The 18,079-nt window shown below is 39.7% G+C and overlaps 1 protein-coding gene across 5 annotated transcripts in view; it reads right to left on the bottom strand.

Moving 5' to 3' along the window:
• FRMD4B (FERM domain containing 4B) overlaps nt 1-18,079 on the bottom strand; it is a 319,973-nt gene that overhangs the window by 17,950 nt on the left and 283,944 nt on the right. For all 5 annotated transcript variants that reach the window (XM_077858098.1, XM_077858096.1, XM_077858097.1 and 2 more), the window contains 7 exons: nt 17,095-17,181; nt 6,139-6,215; nt 4,327-4,465; nt 3,708-3,849; nt 2,708-2,841; nt 2,492-2,611; nt 975-1,203 (listed from right to left, as the gene is read on the bottom strand). In XM_077858098.1, the coding sequence (XP_077714224.1) occupies nt 975-1,203; nt 2,492-2,611; nt 2,708-2,841; nt 3,708-3,849; nt 4,327-4,465; nt 6,139-6,215; nt 17,095-17,181 (928 nt within the window). The remainder of the gene's footprint in view (nt 1-974; nt 1,204-2,491; nt 2,612-2,707; nt 2,842-3,707; nt 3,850-4,326; nt 4,466-6,138; nt 6,216-17,094; nt 17,182-18,079) is intronic.

The raw sequence follows: 18,079 nt of genomic DNA, 5'->3' as shown, positions 1-18,079 counted from the left end.
AAATCCGAGTAGACTCTAAACCTAGTCACCACATTTTATCCAATCTGACATATATAATTGTTTTATGTCTCAATGAAAAAAGAAAAAGTATTGCCAATTGTAACTGTAATACACCATCTAGTTTAAGAATTATTCAAATTTCACAGATGTTTAAATGTGAAAAAAAAAACAGTCTTGGAATCAAAGAAATATAATCATATTTCAACCAATGATGAAAGCTGAAAACCATGCTGATAAAGTAAGGCCAACTGGACTTGAAATCTACCTAAATGAGATTTTCAGTGTACTTTTTCCTGAATATGAAAGTCTTAGGTATATAATGTTGAGAATTTTAAAAATATAGAGAAGTATTAAAAGAAAAATAGGTTACTTGAAATTCCACAATTGTGTTTTGAAATATTTCCCAACCAGTTGTTGTATGTGGATATTTATATGATGTCAGGATTATGTTGTGGTTACAACATAATGTCCTGCTTTGTTCATTTCATATTCTATCACAAACATTTGTCCACAGCTTTAAATAGCCTCCACAAATGACAGGAATTGTGAGAGCTCTTTTCACAAATGTTAGGTAGGTCCTTAAAAAAATGTACGGTCCCTGCATTAAAAACCTTTGAGGAGTGACTGGGTAGGCCCAGCTCCCATACTACCCTGTGCTGTCAACTATGTTTCTTGTGATGATATCAAGCCAGTTAAAGGTGGAATTGTCTTATCATGAATTAATATTGCTACGAATGCTCTTTCATCCTAAAAATGAAGGCAAAGCAATAGTATAGTATAAAAATAATGAGAATGTCACTGAAAACCAAATTTACACACTTGCAAGACTGACATTCCAAATCATTTTTCCCCTAAGGAACTTACCTTTAAATCTGTTTTTTCTTTTATCTCTCACGAAATGAACTGATTTGGAAATGCTACATATCATCAAGAAAATTGACTGTGTTACTTGAAAAACCTTACTTATTACGAACCTGGTAAAATAACTGTTGCTTTCTGGCTGGGTTTCTTTCCACATCTGATTCGGTATTCATTTATCGAGTTTTCAATCTCCTGAAGCTTTTTCACTGCATCTGTGTAATCTTGCTTTCGTTTTTTCTTCACGGTTTTACAAAGGTCTGGCTCATTGGCAAGCTTCTTTGCAGCTTCAACCAGCTTTTGCTGTATTAGGAAATTGCTCTCCAGTTCTTGCAAAGCAGGATCCTGCATTTATACAATGATACTGTTTCTTGTACATTCTCAAATCAGATGGTCTTTGAGAATAAAACCTTCTTAAGTTTACTGCATAGATATCTTCAAACACTTTTCTAGAAAATAAGACCTCTCTCATCCATTTATTTAAACTTTCTCACTAATCCAACTTTTTTCCTTTTAAAGAAGGCAATGGCCTTTCATTCATGTAGTTGGTTAGGTGAAGATTATATCTTTCAAGGAGAGATTCTTAACCCCAAATTCATAGACACAGAAGGTTATATTCACATACATAGCTTTAGTGACAAATACACTTGGGTTTGATTTCTCTTTCTGGTGGTTTCTGCTTCATGACCCTGGAAACACTGTTTAATTTTTTAATGCTGCAGGTTTTTTTCATTTTGCATCTCCATTTCAAATGGAGAGAGAACATCTACCTTGGAAAAATATGGCAAAGATTAAATGAGATAATATATGTCATTGCTTAGCTCAGGACTGGGTATACTCAATAAATTTCAAAGCTCAGGGGTGCCTGTATGGCTCAATCAGTTGAGGTACGACTCTTGATTTAGGCTCAGGTCATGGTCTCAGGGTTGTGGGATCAAGCCCTGTGTCTGGCTCCATGCTCAGTGGGGAGTCTGCTTGAGATTCTCTCCCTCTCTTTCTGCCCCCACTCCTGAGTGTGTGCTCTCTCTCTAAAATAAATAAACAAATCTTTAAAAAAATTGTGAACCTCACTCTATTATGGATGGAAATTGCTATGGTTTTCTACAGCCAAGATGGATAAATTTGGGCAATAAACATGACTAGGGCCCTACTATGTGATGACAGGCAAATGACAAAGTACACTCTATATTAGGACTTTATTATACCTGAATGCTGCACATGTATTATATCATTTACTACTTGTGTCCCCTAGCAGGAAAAATGAGGATTATCTTCATGGATAGGGGAACTGGGACCGAGAAATGACCCATCAGAAAGGGCAATCTTATTTGTCAAAGCTTCTTTGTTTTACGTGGAAGTGTCTAATACTGGAGTTAATTCTTATGGTAATGTTTCTCAATTTACAAACATTTGGGATTTGTTTAATGCTCTCTATATTTGGAGGAGTAAAGTAGTGAGAAATAACTCAACTGTAATTGGGCTGTGCCTGGAAGAAAGAATTGTTTGGACTATTATAGCACTCTTAAGTGGTGAGACAGAAATGTACAACAGGACTCAAAAACCAAAGGGACAAGTCAGCCACATTCAGCTGACAGCTTTTCTGTCCTGTTAATCGAAATGCTGGTGCTCATACCTCTTCACTGGGCAGTAGGTTGTCATCCAGTTTGAATGCGGTGCCTACACGCCTTCTGACCTGAGGTGGTTTCTCACCTACGTTCAGCGGATATTCCTTTGGCATTTTGCCTGTGAGCTCCTGTAAAACAGGACAGAATCAAGAAGGGGGATAACTGACACTGGCAGAGGTTGTCAAACACAATTTGAAGAGTCCCCAAAAGCAGAAGACACTCACAGCCTCCCGCAAACAGATCTTCTTAAGCTCCTCGACTTTTTTCAGGAGTTTTTCTTGCAAGAGCTTTTCCTTCTTCTTGAGCTCTAGGATTTTCTCTCTCTTTTGCTCCTCACTAACTTCTGAGTCTTGAGAACCTAAAGGGATTGGACGGGAGGGTAGGGAAGGTTTATACAATGCATGTTTCCTTCCTTTTTAAAGGACAAAGGATTTCTAAACCAAATCTGCTATTAAATAATAATTTATTTTTCTCCTTGTTTCTGAACATAATAAAAGGAAACTGGAGAACATTTTCTCATGCTTCTGGGCATCCAACAGAGTCTGGTAATTATATATACCTTCTGTATTTTGACTCAGTCATTTTAGAAGCAATGATAAAATGCTTAATGAAGGATTTCATTTTTCTGAGCAGGAGAGAAGGTAAGATGTTTCTTGCGATGGTTATTTAGAATGTCCTTGTAGAAAGCAAGGAAGCAAGGCAAAAGGAATGTTCTGTGCCTCAGATTAAGTTGACAATAGGACTTAGATGGGAAAATTCATTTGAGTTAAGTTACATATACTTGGTGATAAAGAGATTCCAGAATTTCTATAGAGGAAGGGTTTGGGGCAGTAATCACACAGGGAGGTAAGGTTGGGGTGAGGTTTGAAGCTTGTAATCATGTTTAACTATATATTAAATAGGGAATTAGACAACTGTCTGAATCAAAAACTAAATATTGGGAGAAGAAATTGATGGAATAGATGGGGAGAAAGTGTCCTTTCAAGTTACCCTGAGGAGTTTTACTGTCTTTGTACTGTTGTTTATACAAACTATTTATAATTTAACTTTCTTTTTACCTTTTAAAATATTGGTTTTTGTTACATGCTGCTGGTTTTGATAGGCTTATTTATTCCCAAATTAATGGGCTTAAATGTATTTAAAAGTGGTTAATGACCCCCCAAAAAGTAGGTTAGGACAAAAAAGAAGTGAAATAAAGATCACTTGTACGTCCCAAAACGTTACCTGAAGAGATTAAACTGCCATTGCTCGCCATGATGAACTGACTTTTTGCCTCCAGTGTCACCATTTTGGAGACCCTTGGTGTTCCTGTCTCAGTCAAATCCATCGCGATGTCATCTAAACTCCTGGCTGAAGGAATTTTTGCCTAAGAGGTACGACAGCGAAACAGAATTCACTCAACTACACCTATTTCAAATTAATAAAGCAATTAAGTTACTATGGAGTAAGTCTGTCAACACGGAGGACAAGTTAGAATTTTTACATGCTCAAGTGACACTTCAGAAGGAAATAAAGTAAGACTTAAGTTTTCTATGGAAAATGTTTAAATACGCATGAATCTCCCTCCTGGTATAGTTCAACTATTAACTTCAAAATGTCACCTGTGAATATGTACACACATGCCAAAAAGTTGGCATGTCTTATAACTTTTAAATCAGGTTATATTATACTGCTCCCCTTTTAAGAGTAAGAAAAATTAAAACAGCAGTCGGAAAGTTTAAAAACCCAAAACTCAAAGAACAAAACCCATGTGCTTGTATCTTTTCTGAGAAAATTTAACTTCTGAACAGAAAGCAAATGAGGGAGGGAAGTCTGTTCCTATAGAAGTGCTCTTGTTACTTACTTTGCTTTGCTTCCGGTCCAAGTAAAACTGATGCTGACTAATTGCCATTACCCAGATGGACTTGATGAGAGAAGGGTTTGCATACCACGTTTGCACAAAGAGGCCACTTTGCCCAAAGGTTCTTCTTGACACAGAAATCCTGAAAGATTAAGGAAAGCTTTTGATGTATTCATCTCTAGTCCCAGCACAACACACAACATATCCAGTGAGGACTGTTATCACGAAGTATCTTCCTAATTGTTTCTCTGCTGCCACACTCTGATGCCGACAGGGGCCAAGCTTCTTATTTTCTCCTTTTTTTTTTTTTTTAAGATTTTATTTATTTACTCATGAGAGACACAGAGATGGAGGCAGAGACATAGGCAGAGGGAGAAGCAGGCTCCCTGTAGGCAGCCTGATGGAGGACTCGATCCCAGGACCTCGGGATCATGACCTGAGCCAAAGGCAGATGCTCGACCACTGAGCCACCCAGGTGCCCCTCATCTCCTCCTTTTATGAAAAAACCAGTTGCACCTGGATAATCTCTTTTTTTTTGTAAAACTAGCATGTTCTAAAAAGGCACACACATAAAAGCGATAAGAGCTCCTCAAATTAGGGGTGGTAGTAAAAACATTTACTCAAAAACCACAGGACATGTGACCATCACAATAGATCTGGAATCAATGTGATAATATTTCAAAGAGAAAACAACCAAAAGGGCAGGATCACCACCTTCCTGAAGGTAAAAGAGCATCTCAGATCTAGGTAGACTTGTGCAGCTCTGACAGTATCAGAGGATGAACATGATAGTGTCTACAGATAATGCAAGTCTGAAGGCAGTCCAGTGTACTTCTTATGCACCAGATAAAAAGAGGGGAGCAGGTCAGAAGAAGAGAGGGTAAATGGAGAAGGAAGTGGGGGCGAGCAGGCAGACGCTGTGGGGAAGGAAGGAGAAGAGTACGAATGTTCTTTGTAGGAATTTGGCTTATCTCTTGGCCATCTCTTTGTTACAGCTGTTTCCCTCATCCCTCTGATCTCCAAACATCCATAAATGTACCTGAAAGGCAAACACTAAGGACTGATAATGAATTCCTCTGAATAGCTCGGAGAGCCTACAATCCTGACTTCAGTCCGTGTTGATAACATGGCAACTGTTGTTTTAAAAGTGACCAGGGGGGCCCCTGGGTGGCTCAGTCAGCTAAGCATCTGCCTTCAGCTCAGGTCATGATCCTCAAGGGTGGGAGCCCCGCATCGGGCTCCCTGCGGAGTGGGGAGTCTGCTTCTCCCTCTCCCCCTGCCCCACCCCCCCAACTCATGCACTTCTTTCTCTCTCTCTCAAATAAATAAAATCCTAAAAAAAAAAAAATAATGTGACCAGGAATACCAAATTAAAATATGAGCAAAGGATTTGAACAGATATTTCTCTAGAGAAAATATGCAAGTGGCCAAGGAGCACATGAAAAGATGCTTAGCCATCATTAGTCATGAGGGAAATGCAAGTCAAAACCAAAAATGGGCTATCGTGTACACCAGGATGGCTATTTAAAAAGCAACCAAAACACAACTAAAAATAACAAGTGTTAGGAAAGAGGTGGAGAAAATGGAACCAAACACATTGCTCGTGGGAATGCAAAATGGTGGAGCTAAGGGGAAAAACTGTGACAGTACCTCAAAAGGTTAAAGCGTTAACATTGGACCTGGCAATTCTCCTCCCAGGTACATCCAGGAGAAATGAAAATGTGTCTGCACAAAGACTTGCACATGAATGTTCCTAGCAGCAATGTTATGCGGATAGTCTCCAGGACCATACACAGAAAAGGCCGTTATCCTCACCTCCGTGGATCGTGAACTTCAACAGCGAATTTTTTCTCACGGAAGTATAAGTTCTCCAGCTGTTTCCATTGGAATAACTAAGAAATTAAGAAAACAGAAAAGACGCACAGCTTTAATCAATGCTAATTTTTGTGAAATCTAGAACTCTGCTCAATCATCAAATAATCAAGAAGGTATACTCTGAAGCAAAGCACGAATATGTGATGCAGTCTTTTTATGAATCGACAACCTGAAACCATTCCAGTCCTTTCTCTGACAGTAACCTTCACCTCACTAGTAACTCTTCCCTGAACGATAAAACCAGGCAAGTGTGGGGAACATGCACACTATTTTTCCTCTGACTCAACTAAATAAATAGTGAGGAAATCCTCACAGATTCCAGTAAGCACATGCTTTCTGATCAAAGATGTTGACTTCACATTTAAGTGGAAAGATATTCAAAGGGATGTTTCAGTAGAACCACAGATGAAATTTCAAAAGAATGCAAAGTGAAAGTAAAATGGAACCCCAAGCAGGAGTGATTCTCTGTGATGCCAGTTTCCCGCCTACAGGAGTTCCCTGAAACGCGACAGAACCCAAGCGCCAGGAGTTGGAGCAGAGGTGGGGGTGCAGGTAAATGTAGGGTTGCCCTCTTGGTTTCTGAGCTAGGGCCTCCCGTTTTTGTAAATAGAGCCCCCTTCTCTATTCTTGCTGCTGACATTCTAATGCTGCACTCGGTGTCATTTGCCGATGGGTTGGGAGAAAGGGAACTTATAAGCAACATTTGAAAATCAAAGAATTTGTGAAAGGTGCCCCATTCATGAGAAGGAGTGCCCTGCTGTATTTTCTGGGCTCACTCCCAGCCCCCTTGCACCGGCCTGAGCCTCAGCTTTTCCTCTCAACTTGGACTTTCCCAGTGCAACCTGTCCCACTACTGATGATTATTAGACTTTGGCTGGAGTTTGAAATTATGCTCAGAGAATCTTAGGGGAGGATTTTGCCTAACTGCAAAGCACCAGCAGCAGAACCATCTCCTAAAGCACAGGCACCAAGACTTTTCACGACCACGGGAACCTCATGTAAAGGAACAGCATGAACTTCAAGTTCCTATGCACACGTCACTAGGAGACAAAAGCATTCAGGCTGGACCCCCAATCCCAAACACAGTAAGAGAACACGCAGCCAGTGCAGCTACAACGATCACCCGGTTGGAGAGAGTTATTAGTGAGGCTGAAAGCTACATACCCATTTCCTAAAATGTCCGAAGGCTGGACGTTTTCATTTCTTTTAATCCAGGAGTTCCAAAAGTGGGACAGAAATGTGAGGGAAAACCCCAAGGTTGGCTCTACCTCCCTGCTCCCAGACAGTAGCTCCGGTGAGTTCTGAGCGGAGTTTCATGAGACATCTAGGTGTAACTCAATTTCACAAACAGAGCCTCCCACGGCTGACACGCTACTGACATCAGCAACTCCAGCGAGTGACACCTCCCCAGTTCCACTCCTTCCTCTGATCGGGGACATAGAGGGCAAAGTGCTCACTGGCCGATCTTCCCAGAAGGGAGACACATTCTTTTAACTGGGGTGTAGCGTGGATCCCGATGATACCTCCTGGGGAGTAAGCTGCTTTGAATCCAGGCACAAATTTCTCGGGAGGCTGTCTCAGGGAGATATTTCCACTCCGGGTTTACTCACCCTGGGCATGAACAGGTTCTACAGGAAGAGCCACAATGCAGCTCAGCTGTGTTTTTCTTTGCGTCCATTCCCACACACATAAAAACCAGGGCTGGACTTGAAACATGATCTCTGAAAGCCACCACCTCCCCCTCTTATCACTTACAAATGTGAAATACTAGCGCTTTTGCCTCCATTCAGCGAGTCCCTGCATTGAGAACAAACATGCTCCCTGCAAGCGAAAACCCTACTTAAAGGGTGAAGGGCTTCAGTTGATTTAAAGAATTTGAAATAATTAGATAGCAACTGGTTTGCATAAGAAGTTAATGATATGAGACCGAGTCTTCAAGTCTAAAAGGCAAAAAGCCGTTTCTCTACCTGCAATCTTAAAAGTTTATGGAAAATGTGATTTCATATGTGTGCCTATAATAGCATAAGTGAACTGGAATGACACAGACTTACTTCGTGGTGGCCGTTGCCACTAGAGTGGGGATGGGGGAGTGTACCAGGGGTTTGCATTCCTGTTGTATCAACTGTCTTTTTTGGGGGGTGGGGGTAAGTTGCTTAATTTTTCTGAGTCTCAGTTTTCTCATCTGTAAAAAAGGAGCAATGCCTGCTTCCGAGGGTTTTGGGAAGGGTTCAGTGAGGTTACGTTTATGAAGCACTTAGCCCAGTGTCTGAATTAGAATAAACATTCAGTAAGTGATAAAGCTAGTTGTAACTGTTATGAAGGCCTCTTAGTCCAATTCCCTAATTTTATCATGTCTTTGTGAGGATGGAAGACAGCCACTGAATAGCAGAAACAGAAGAAGAAACAGCTGCCTGGATCCCACATCTGTCTTTCCACTGATGAGACCCAGAAACTTGAGTTTTTCTGTTGACACATCAGGTTTCTGATTCTATGAGTTTCAGCTTCTGTAAAAACTGCTGTATTTCTGTTGATTTCATCGGTGGTTTCCTGATACACCCTCTGGCTAGGAAATCTGTTCACTGTTCCTGTATCGTGGAGGTCACAGAGGAGGAGGGAGGGGCGGGTCAAGGGCACGCCCACAGAAAGACGCAGGGCAGCAAGCTCCCTCCTGCCTGGGGTACCCAGAAAAGGAACGTGCCCTGGCATGTGCAAAAATGCTGAGGAGTATGCACCTGCCACAGGCAAGGGGAGACCTCCCAGGGGAAAAAGAGAATAAGGGAAAGCCTTGGACAGAAAGAATCAAACTGCCTTTTGAATCTTAACAATTCAAAATTAGATGTCACCCAAAAGTATAATACCAGGCAAGGATGGGAAAAGCATGATCAGAAGCTCTTTTTTTTTTTTAATAGCACTGTAATATAGGTTAATCATTTAACTGCAAGTTCACCTGGAAATGACTAAATTTGGGATAGTCTCCGCTGTAGTGTATGACTGTACATCAAACAATGACTCATATTGGGTGATCCCCTGCTGTAACTTGAAGCAAAACCAAATCACTATATTACTGATCTATTTCTTTTTCCATTTTTTAAAAAAGTTATACTTGATGAATATACTGTTAGTATGCATGATTAAGCTGGGGATATGTTTTGCCTTCTGGAGTCCCACAAAGACAGAATTCTGCAGGCTTGTGGGCTTTTAGAAAGCCAAACTGACCATCTTCTATCCAGCCATCCTTCTATCCACCAAATGCTTATGTGCCTGAAAGTCTGCCCAACGACCCTACGGGGAGTTACTACTTAGAGCCTCATTTTGTAAGACAGACAACTGAGGCTCAGAGAGATTTACAAAAATTGTCCAAGGTCACAAACCTAAATGGGGGGAGATCTGTTAGTCACATTCAGGCATAACCAGGCTCCCAAAACCCCAGTGCCTAAGCAAAACACACCATCCTGCCTCTACTATCTGGGAAGAGAACTCACTGGACATTGGTTATGTTAACAAAAACGGAGTAATTCTCAGATCAACCTCATGGGGAAAAAAAAATAACCCAGAATTATGACAGCCATTGGCAGAAGAGGGCTCAGGGACCCTCAAATGTCACTCACACTAGTGGTTCTCAACCAGTGATGATTTCCTCCGTACTCTCATCCACAACCCTTGGGCCATTTGGTGATATCTGGAGACATTTGTGGGTATCACACTGCAGGGATGGGTGCTACAAGCATCTGCTGGGTAGAAGCCAGGGACACTGCTGAATATCATGCCATACTCAGGACAAAATTATCTGGCTCCAAATGTCAACAGTGCAGAGACTGACAAAGCCTGACTCAGAGGATAATTTTTGGTGATACACCTATGCTTTGATAGGTAGAGTGTGTTGATGTAGAAGATGAAATGTTTCCTCTAAAATAACGAACACTGGGGTCCTATTTTTCTCAGTTAGGTAACCCCTTTAGGAAGAAATGGCTGTTCAGATTTTCTAAATGCAACTGTTATCCACTAGAGGCCATGCTAATAGTGTCAGGTGTGCTGGACAAAAATTTTATAACATACCCAAATGGGACACACCCAGGTAGCAAAAATTACATTTTGAGGTGTGATAGCATAACCTTCCAACAAGGAGTACAACATTCTGAGTATTTTAGAAAAAGTTTAGATAAAGAAGCTTTGGGCATCAGGAAATGCCTAGTATAAAATTCTGATTGTCCAACAGGATTGCAATCTCCCCAGATTCCTGTGGCCGAATCTCTAACCTCCCAGGGCTGACCTAATGACTTCCCATCAATATGGGCAATAGAGTGCTCACCCAATGTGTATGATGTAACCCCACTGCTCAGGGGCACCTGCATGGCCCTTTTGGACATTACAACTGGCATCTTTTCTCATAGCTTGGTAACTAAGCCCAGTTATTAAATATTTCAATAAAACCCTAACTTTGGATATAATTCTGTCTTTCCAGATGGGTGGTCAGATCCTTAAGGGCAGGGACTTGGTTTTTTTCCTTAAACAGAATAATGAATTTAAAGTACTAGCTCAGGGTCCTTGTAAACAGCATGGGCTCAATACATTTTTTTGTTGTTGCTGTTAAAATAACCCCCAAACTGGGTACACTGTACTCTCTACTCTCTTGTTCGAAATTTATTCCCTAAGGATGAGTGCATTAAAATCAAACCAATCTTTAGTCATAAGTACAAAGCAAAGAACCTTTTACTGTTTTTTTTTTTTTGCACCTTCCTAGAACATTTTTTTCACAATGCAAAAACCAATTTATTAGTTGGTTTTCTCAGCATTTGGATGAGTCAATCCTTTAAAAGTGCTATCTTTCATTTCTCTGTGCCAACAATTCAGCCATTTGGTAAATGCCTAGAAATAAAAACTAACAGATTAAATAATGAAATTGAATGGTTTTGCCTGTACAGCAGCCACTTCCTCTTCTTCAAACATCATCTTCTGTTTCTATAGAGAAAACCCTCAGCCTTTAAGCTCTAGCTACAATGATCCCCTCTCAGTTTTATGATGAGCCTACCTCCGTCCCATCAGCATATGCTCTTCTCCGACGAGAAGGTGCCAACCCATTCTGCATGGCCAGATTCCTTCTCACCCTTCAGGATCCAGCTTAAATGTCACCTTTCTCAATGGCCTTCCATGAACCCACTGAGTGTTCCACACTCATCACATTATTGCTCCTCCATTTTGTTTCCATCAGAAGCTATTCAAAATTTGTCATCATGTTTTATTTCTCTGCTCACTCATTAGTTTCTCACTAACCATCCCCCTGAAAGACTTCAGAGGAAATAAACACAATGTGGCAGAAACTACTTATCACCCTCAGGATCTTTTTTCCCTCCTTCTTTTAGTAACAGAACACTCTGAGTTATGGCTTTGCCCATGGCCACCCACCTAAAGACTACCCTTCCCAGCCTCCCTTGCAATTAGATTTTATGACTAATCAGGCTGTTTGCCTTGAATTCTTTCCATCTGCTTGCCAGTTGTGAAATGGAAATGGAGACTCACCAATGCCCAACCGATTCTTTGAGAGCTCCCTATCTTAGAAGAACTGCTTAAAATCCTGTGATTAGCTTACAGGAAGGGAAGAAAAACAAATCTATGGTGTTCTATAGATTAGAATAAGATGTGAAGGAAAAAAAAATATCTACTCGGTAAAAGAATTCACTAACCCACTGGATCCTCACAATGATCTTTGAGGTAGATAAGGCAGACAGAATTGTTGGAATTTGAAAGTTGAGGAAATAAAGACCCAGAAACACTGAGTGACAGCTCCAGGTCAGCCAACCGGTAAGTAGGAGTGCAGGACTGGTTCTTATTTCAAACCCATGCTGTAGGATTTGAGCTCTCCTCCCAGCGACTCTGCAGAAGGCTTTAACAATCAGATTGATTATTGGTGTGGCTGGAGCTTAATTATACACTTTACAAACAGGATGGACCGGTCTCTAGTTGACATTCTGTAACTCCATTCTTTTGTTTCACACCATACTTTATTATGTACTGACGTAGAAAGTGTGACTGGACAGCAAATGTTCCTTCTTCTCCTGCAGCTAAGTGCATCCAGAATTTAAGCAGTGTTAGAAGGAGCATCCCTATCCAGCTCCCTGGTAATGTGGCAGCAGGGGGGAAAAACTGGAGTGGTGAGAAATGTCAAGATGGCTGGCTTAGAAAAGTAAGCAAGCAGCTGAGTTTAAATGAAATGGACCCCTTATTTTTAGGACAAAGAAACAGGAAGACTTTTGTCCTTGTGACTTAATTCATTTGGCTCTAGGCATTTGGGAATTCCAAGAAAAATCAGTTAACAGAAGTTAAGAACCCTTTCCCCACCCTGAAATGCCCCCAGGTGATGATGCAAATCACAAGACTTTGTTAGCAGTTATAATGCACAAAGATACTAATCTTGAAGGATATTTTATCCCACTAAGGTCTGAGGATGACACTTTGGCTGGCATGCCTTTTTTATTTCGCTCATCTGACAGAGTCTGGTTTTCCCAGGTCAAATAATTTGCTGGGGGGGAGGTACAAATCAGTCATGACATATATCAATACTTCACTTAGCCAATGACCCACCCTACCTCTTTGTGAAGAAATGTCATTTTTCCTTGAAATACTGAACAAACAACAAAAACCTATTAGGAACACAAGCTTGCTTTTTTTTTTTAATGTAAAATTTCACTGTTTTTAAGTTCCATTGTCCTACAATTTGAAATTAAGTTGAGTTCTGGTATGTTTTCACATTCCATAAGAGTTTGCAATGACACATTTTATGCATAAAGGGAGAATTAAAAAGAAAAAAAACCTTCCTGTGATCTCAATTTTTAATACTCTGAATTTTTGTGGTTTGTTACTCAGAATTTTAAATTTCTTTTAATTTGCATCATGCCTTAGGGCATCATGGTTAATAAACTGGCACAGAGTGCTTATAAGAGTCTATGAAAACATGATATCTGAGTGTCAACTCTTAGACTGCTAAGGCTACGAGTCTAGCAATGTTGGGCTCTTCTCTAACCCTGAGGATTTCTCATACCTTTTTAAATTGTCTTTATCTGTCACTACCAATGAACAACAACCAGTTGCGGAGTGATAACTGTGTAACAGGCACGGTGGTGAATATAATCTCATGTAATTCTTGCAAATACCCTGCGCCATTGGTGGCATTACCATGGTGCAGATAAATAAACTGAGTTTAAAGAGAGATGAAACAACATGCCCAAGGTCACACAGCAAATGGACACCAAGGACAGGCTTTGGGTTGCTTCCCGAATTCTTGCTCTCCATCATTATACTACATAGCCTGGAAACAACTCGGCAAAAGCCTTATGGCCAAAATACACGAAGAGCACTTGCTGGATGCTATGGCAGGTACAACCAACACAGTTCCTCACATTCATAGGCTCCAACTAATAGACAGTACATGGAAAGGACCGAAAGCTCCAACTTGTGGGTCTCGGACCAACCTTTTTTCAAAATAGCCTTTGGTATTAGTCTCTCTTATTATTGGCAAATCTTCCTCTTCTGGCCTGTTTTTAAGCCACATAATTATAACCCAGTAAGCAGTTCAAGAGGCTCAGCATCTCCAAGGCCTCCCATTCCAGCCTTTGTTTCAGAGTTTGCCAATCTGACCTTCAATCCTGCTCGGCCACTGGTAACTTGTTGAGTACATAAACCATGCAAACAGCTGAAGCATGATTCTCCTTTTTACAAGTTAATGCTCACAGCCCTTTAAATTATGGCTTCTTTCATTTGTACCAACTGGGCCAGGGCAGTGACTTGTAGAACATCCTCCCTCCAATTAAACCCGTAGGTTGTTTGGCCATGGAAAAATAAACAATGGAAGCAAAATCCATTGTTGTATTTTAAAGAAGGAGGAGGAAGTAAACAGTGGTACAGCGTGAACACCTGCAAAAATAAGCAAGAAAGAGAAGACAAGGCAGGGATAACACAAGATGGCCTGTTTTATGGTCCTATTTGAATTGAATAAGGCACGTCTTGAAAATGAAAGGGAAAACTCTGTCAATCAAAAAAAAGAGTGTCTTCTGATCCTTGTCTAAACTCTGGGATGAACAAGCAAGCCTGATTGTGATCAGTGTCAAACAATATTGACCAATTCCTATGAAACTGTGAATGTAAAGAAAGGGCTGTGAGTCATGAGCAATGGCGAGGAAATTAGTTGCAGTATATACTGCGCAGATTCTGATTCACCATTATTTTGGGAGAAAGCCTGGTCGTTTTTAGCAAGTACATTTATATTCTGCAGGATTCTCAATTTCATGAAGCCATGATAGCTAAGAGATGACTTGTGAGTCGATTTAAGTTATTACATGTGAGATTCAGCAAAACCAGTGAGACTCCTAAATGTTATTTCTTAAAGTAAAATGTGGGGGAGAAATAAATTACCAAAAATATTAATATAAGTTGAGGTCTACCTCAAGAAAACATGATAAGCAGCAATTTTGTTTTATTAAATAGATAAACTAGAGAATAGTTATATGCCTTGACTGGGATTCATTATGTTCCTTCCCCCTGCCATGGACCCCCATTATGGTTAACAACCATAATGTCATCTAAGCGAATCAGTTAAATGAATTCTGTGTTTCCACATAATGGATACTGGGCAGCTAGAGTGAAAAGAGATGTGTTTATAAAGTAATCTGGAGAAATAGGATATGGTATGATATAGTGCACACAGAAAGATTTCTCTCTCTGAAAAGCCTAGGATAGACACTGACAAAGATTCAATGAACCAGTATCATTCTCTTGACAGTGATTATCGAGGGGAAGGGATGGGGATTGCAGAAGGACTTCCTGCCCTAACTGATATGTTTCTGTTTCTTTGTTTTTACATTGGCTATGTATAACTTTTGGTTAAAAAAAAACTATAAAGAAAAAGGATTTTGAAAAAAAATTGTATGCCCATCATTTCTAACATTATTTACTAGAAATTAGGCAAATTTTCAAGTATGAACAACATTATTCATATTCCTCCTGGAAATTAAGTAAGTAGACCTTACTTCAAATGATTTTGGTCACAGGGCTTAGAAAGACACAATATTATTATATGATTACTACATGTGGTCTTACTGTCTCACACACAGATGGATATTAGTTGTGAAATGATGTTTCATCATTCTTAATAATAATTTCCAGGGGAATCTGGTGCCTTAGCTGGGTAAGCATCTGCCTTTGGCTTAGGTCATGGTCCAGGGGTCCTTGGTTTGAGCCCTGCATGGGGCTCCCTGCTCAGTGGAGAGCCTGCTTCTCCCTCTCCCTTGGCTCCTCCCCCCACTTGTGCTCTCTCTCACTTTCTCGTTCACTCTGTCTCAAATAAATAAATAAATAAAATCTTAAAAAGAAATAATTTCCAATAAGAAGCCTCAATGCCCAGCTAGCCTGTCTCTAGGACGATAGGATTGCCATTGGAAGAGGGCGAGCGCTGGGCCACCCCTTTGTGTTGCCTGTGTCAGCTTCACAATCATAAAATGAGGAGAAAAGATGAACTTAATTATTTTAACTCAAAGAAAGATTGTGAGCATTGATAGAAGCTGGGAAAAACACACAGAAGATGAAGAACACTGTGGTATGATTACAAGGGCCACTTTATGATGAATATGGCTATTTTTCTAATAGACATTAAAGCATAAGACAGATGGAAATGATAGGAGTTATTCAAGGCTGCGATGTCGGGGTGTGATAACACATGGTCTGCTATTATAGGTCATTGTTTCACTGCCATGACTCCCGGCGATGGCAGCAGAGCACAGGGAGGGTGGCAAAAACCAACCAGGGCAGCCTGCATAAGCCATTGTGTCATTATAAGACACAGCAGGCCAGTGCAGGCGGGCGGCTATGTGGACTCATCCATTCTCATATGGGTGAAAATGTATTGTATGTCTGTGTTTGGATCAAGAGAAAGAGCTTCACAGCCAAAGTTCAAATTGAAAATAACGTAATTTATTAGCTCTGGAAAACCCAAACCTGATAGAGTGTGACCTTTAACAAACAGCCCATAACTTATTCTTCTCTTGAAAAAGCAGACATGTTTAGTGTGGAAAATTGTGAACCAAAGATAAGTGAAAACAGCAGCAATAGTAAAAAGGTCAGTCATAACTGTATTACTGAGACGGAACAGGCACCAAAGATCCTGGTTTATGTCTTCACAATTCATCCACCTGTGTATCCATCCAGTGTCAGTAAGCATATGTTTGCAAATGTATGTATGTATATATGCAATTTATATATAAATATATTTTAACATTATACATAATTATGTATATAAATAAATATTTCATGCCTATATAACATATATAAAATTTGGAAAACAAATGTCATCATCTTTTTCATATGATGTTAAAATAGAAATATAATTGTATGCATTTATTTTATTTTTTATTTTTTAAAAATATTGTTATTTATTTATTTGACACACAGAGAGAGAGAGAGAGAGCGAGAGCGCACAAGTAGGCAGAGCAGCAGGGAGAGGGAGAGAGAGAAGCAGGGGCTCCACTGAGCAGAGAGCCCAACATGGGGCTGGATCCCAGGACCCTGGGATCATGACCTGAGGTGAAGGCAGACACTTAACTGACTGAGCCACCCAGGTGCCCCAAATTGTATGCATCTATAAATGAAGTTAGGATCCACATCCTTAGAGTTAAATCTTTGTGCAAAACTTTATTTCCTTAGAATAAATGATCAGATGTGGAATTGCTGTGTAAAGGGTACATAAATTATTTGTAAAAAGTATTTTTCACTTGACCTGAGCCTTCTCCGAACCTATGGCTTCACCAGTCAAAGTTACTTGTCTGAGACTATTTGGTGCCCATTAAAGTAATGTTGCCAAATCCAGAATACCTCAAGTTCTCCAAAGTGTCTAAAATGATTCACACTTACTTTCCGAGGTTTTACTTTATCTTGCAAATCATACTGGCCGATTCCTTTATAGCTGATTCCAAGCCACCAAGGAAGTCCTTGTTTATCCTGGAAGACAGAAAGCATGAGAACCAAGTCCTGTTTAACAAATATCAGCAAGTGAAAATAAAGCTATCTTGGTAAACAAAACATTACTTAAAAACCTAACTTGTTATTAAAATGCCTTCAAATAAGATCTGAAAGTTAAAAAACAGACCAATACCATTAATGCCATAAAAAAGAACGAACCATTACTGCCTTTTTTTTTTTTTTAACCATTACTGTCTTGACTAAACAGTTGGAGAGAAGAAGTAAAAAGTAAAATTAATCCCCAGTATAAAGCCAGTTATCCATTGGGGGAAAAAAAAAGAAAGAAAGAGGAAAAAAACTCTCTATTCTTTTGATTAATAACCAGCTATAATAGAGAAGTTTCCAAAGAATTACAAAGATGAGAAAAGTGACTCCAAATCTGACGTTTATAATCCATTTAACAATGAACATGGGAATACTGAAAAGCTCTTTTAGAGAACTGTATGATTCAATGGCAGGATGTTTGAATCATCACTTTGAGGTACATATTTAGGCTTAAACATATGCAAATAAACTAAGAATCATGAAAAGCTAAAGTTGAATTGGTACATACTTTCAATACAAGGTGTCCTTATTATGTAAGTATTTATTATTTAGCCCCCCCATTCTGAATTGTAAATACTATCATAACTTGAAAAGTCACTCCAGATTAATCAATGGTAACATTATTCCTTTCAAACAAGACTCCCTTCTTAATGGTGCTTTATCCTTTACTATCTCAAAATATTTCTTAATCAATCTCTCTCTGCTTGAAAATACTTCACAAATATGGAGCATACCAATTGAAAATTGGTATTGTAAATCCTGCAAAAATTTGAGAATTTTATGAAGCTCTTAAAATGACAGTGGCAAGTGTATGATTCTCATATAAAGGCAC

Source organism: Canis aureus, chromosome 19, assembly GCF_053574225.1.
Source record: "Canis aureus isolate CA01 chromosome 19, VMU_Caureus_v.1.0, whole genome shotgun sequence".
NCBI classification, from domain to species: Eukaryota; Metazoa; Chordata; class Mammalia; order Carnivora; family Canidae; genus Canis; species Canis aureus.
This window is presented reverse-complemented; position numbering and strand designations above follow the sequence as displayed.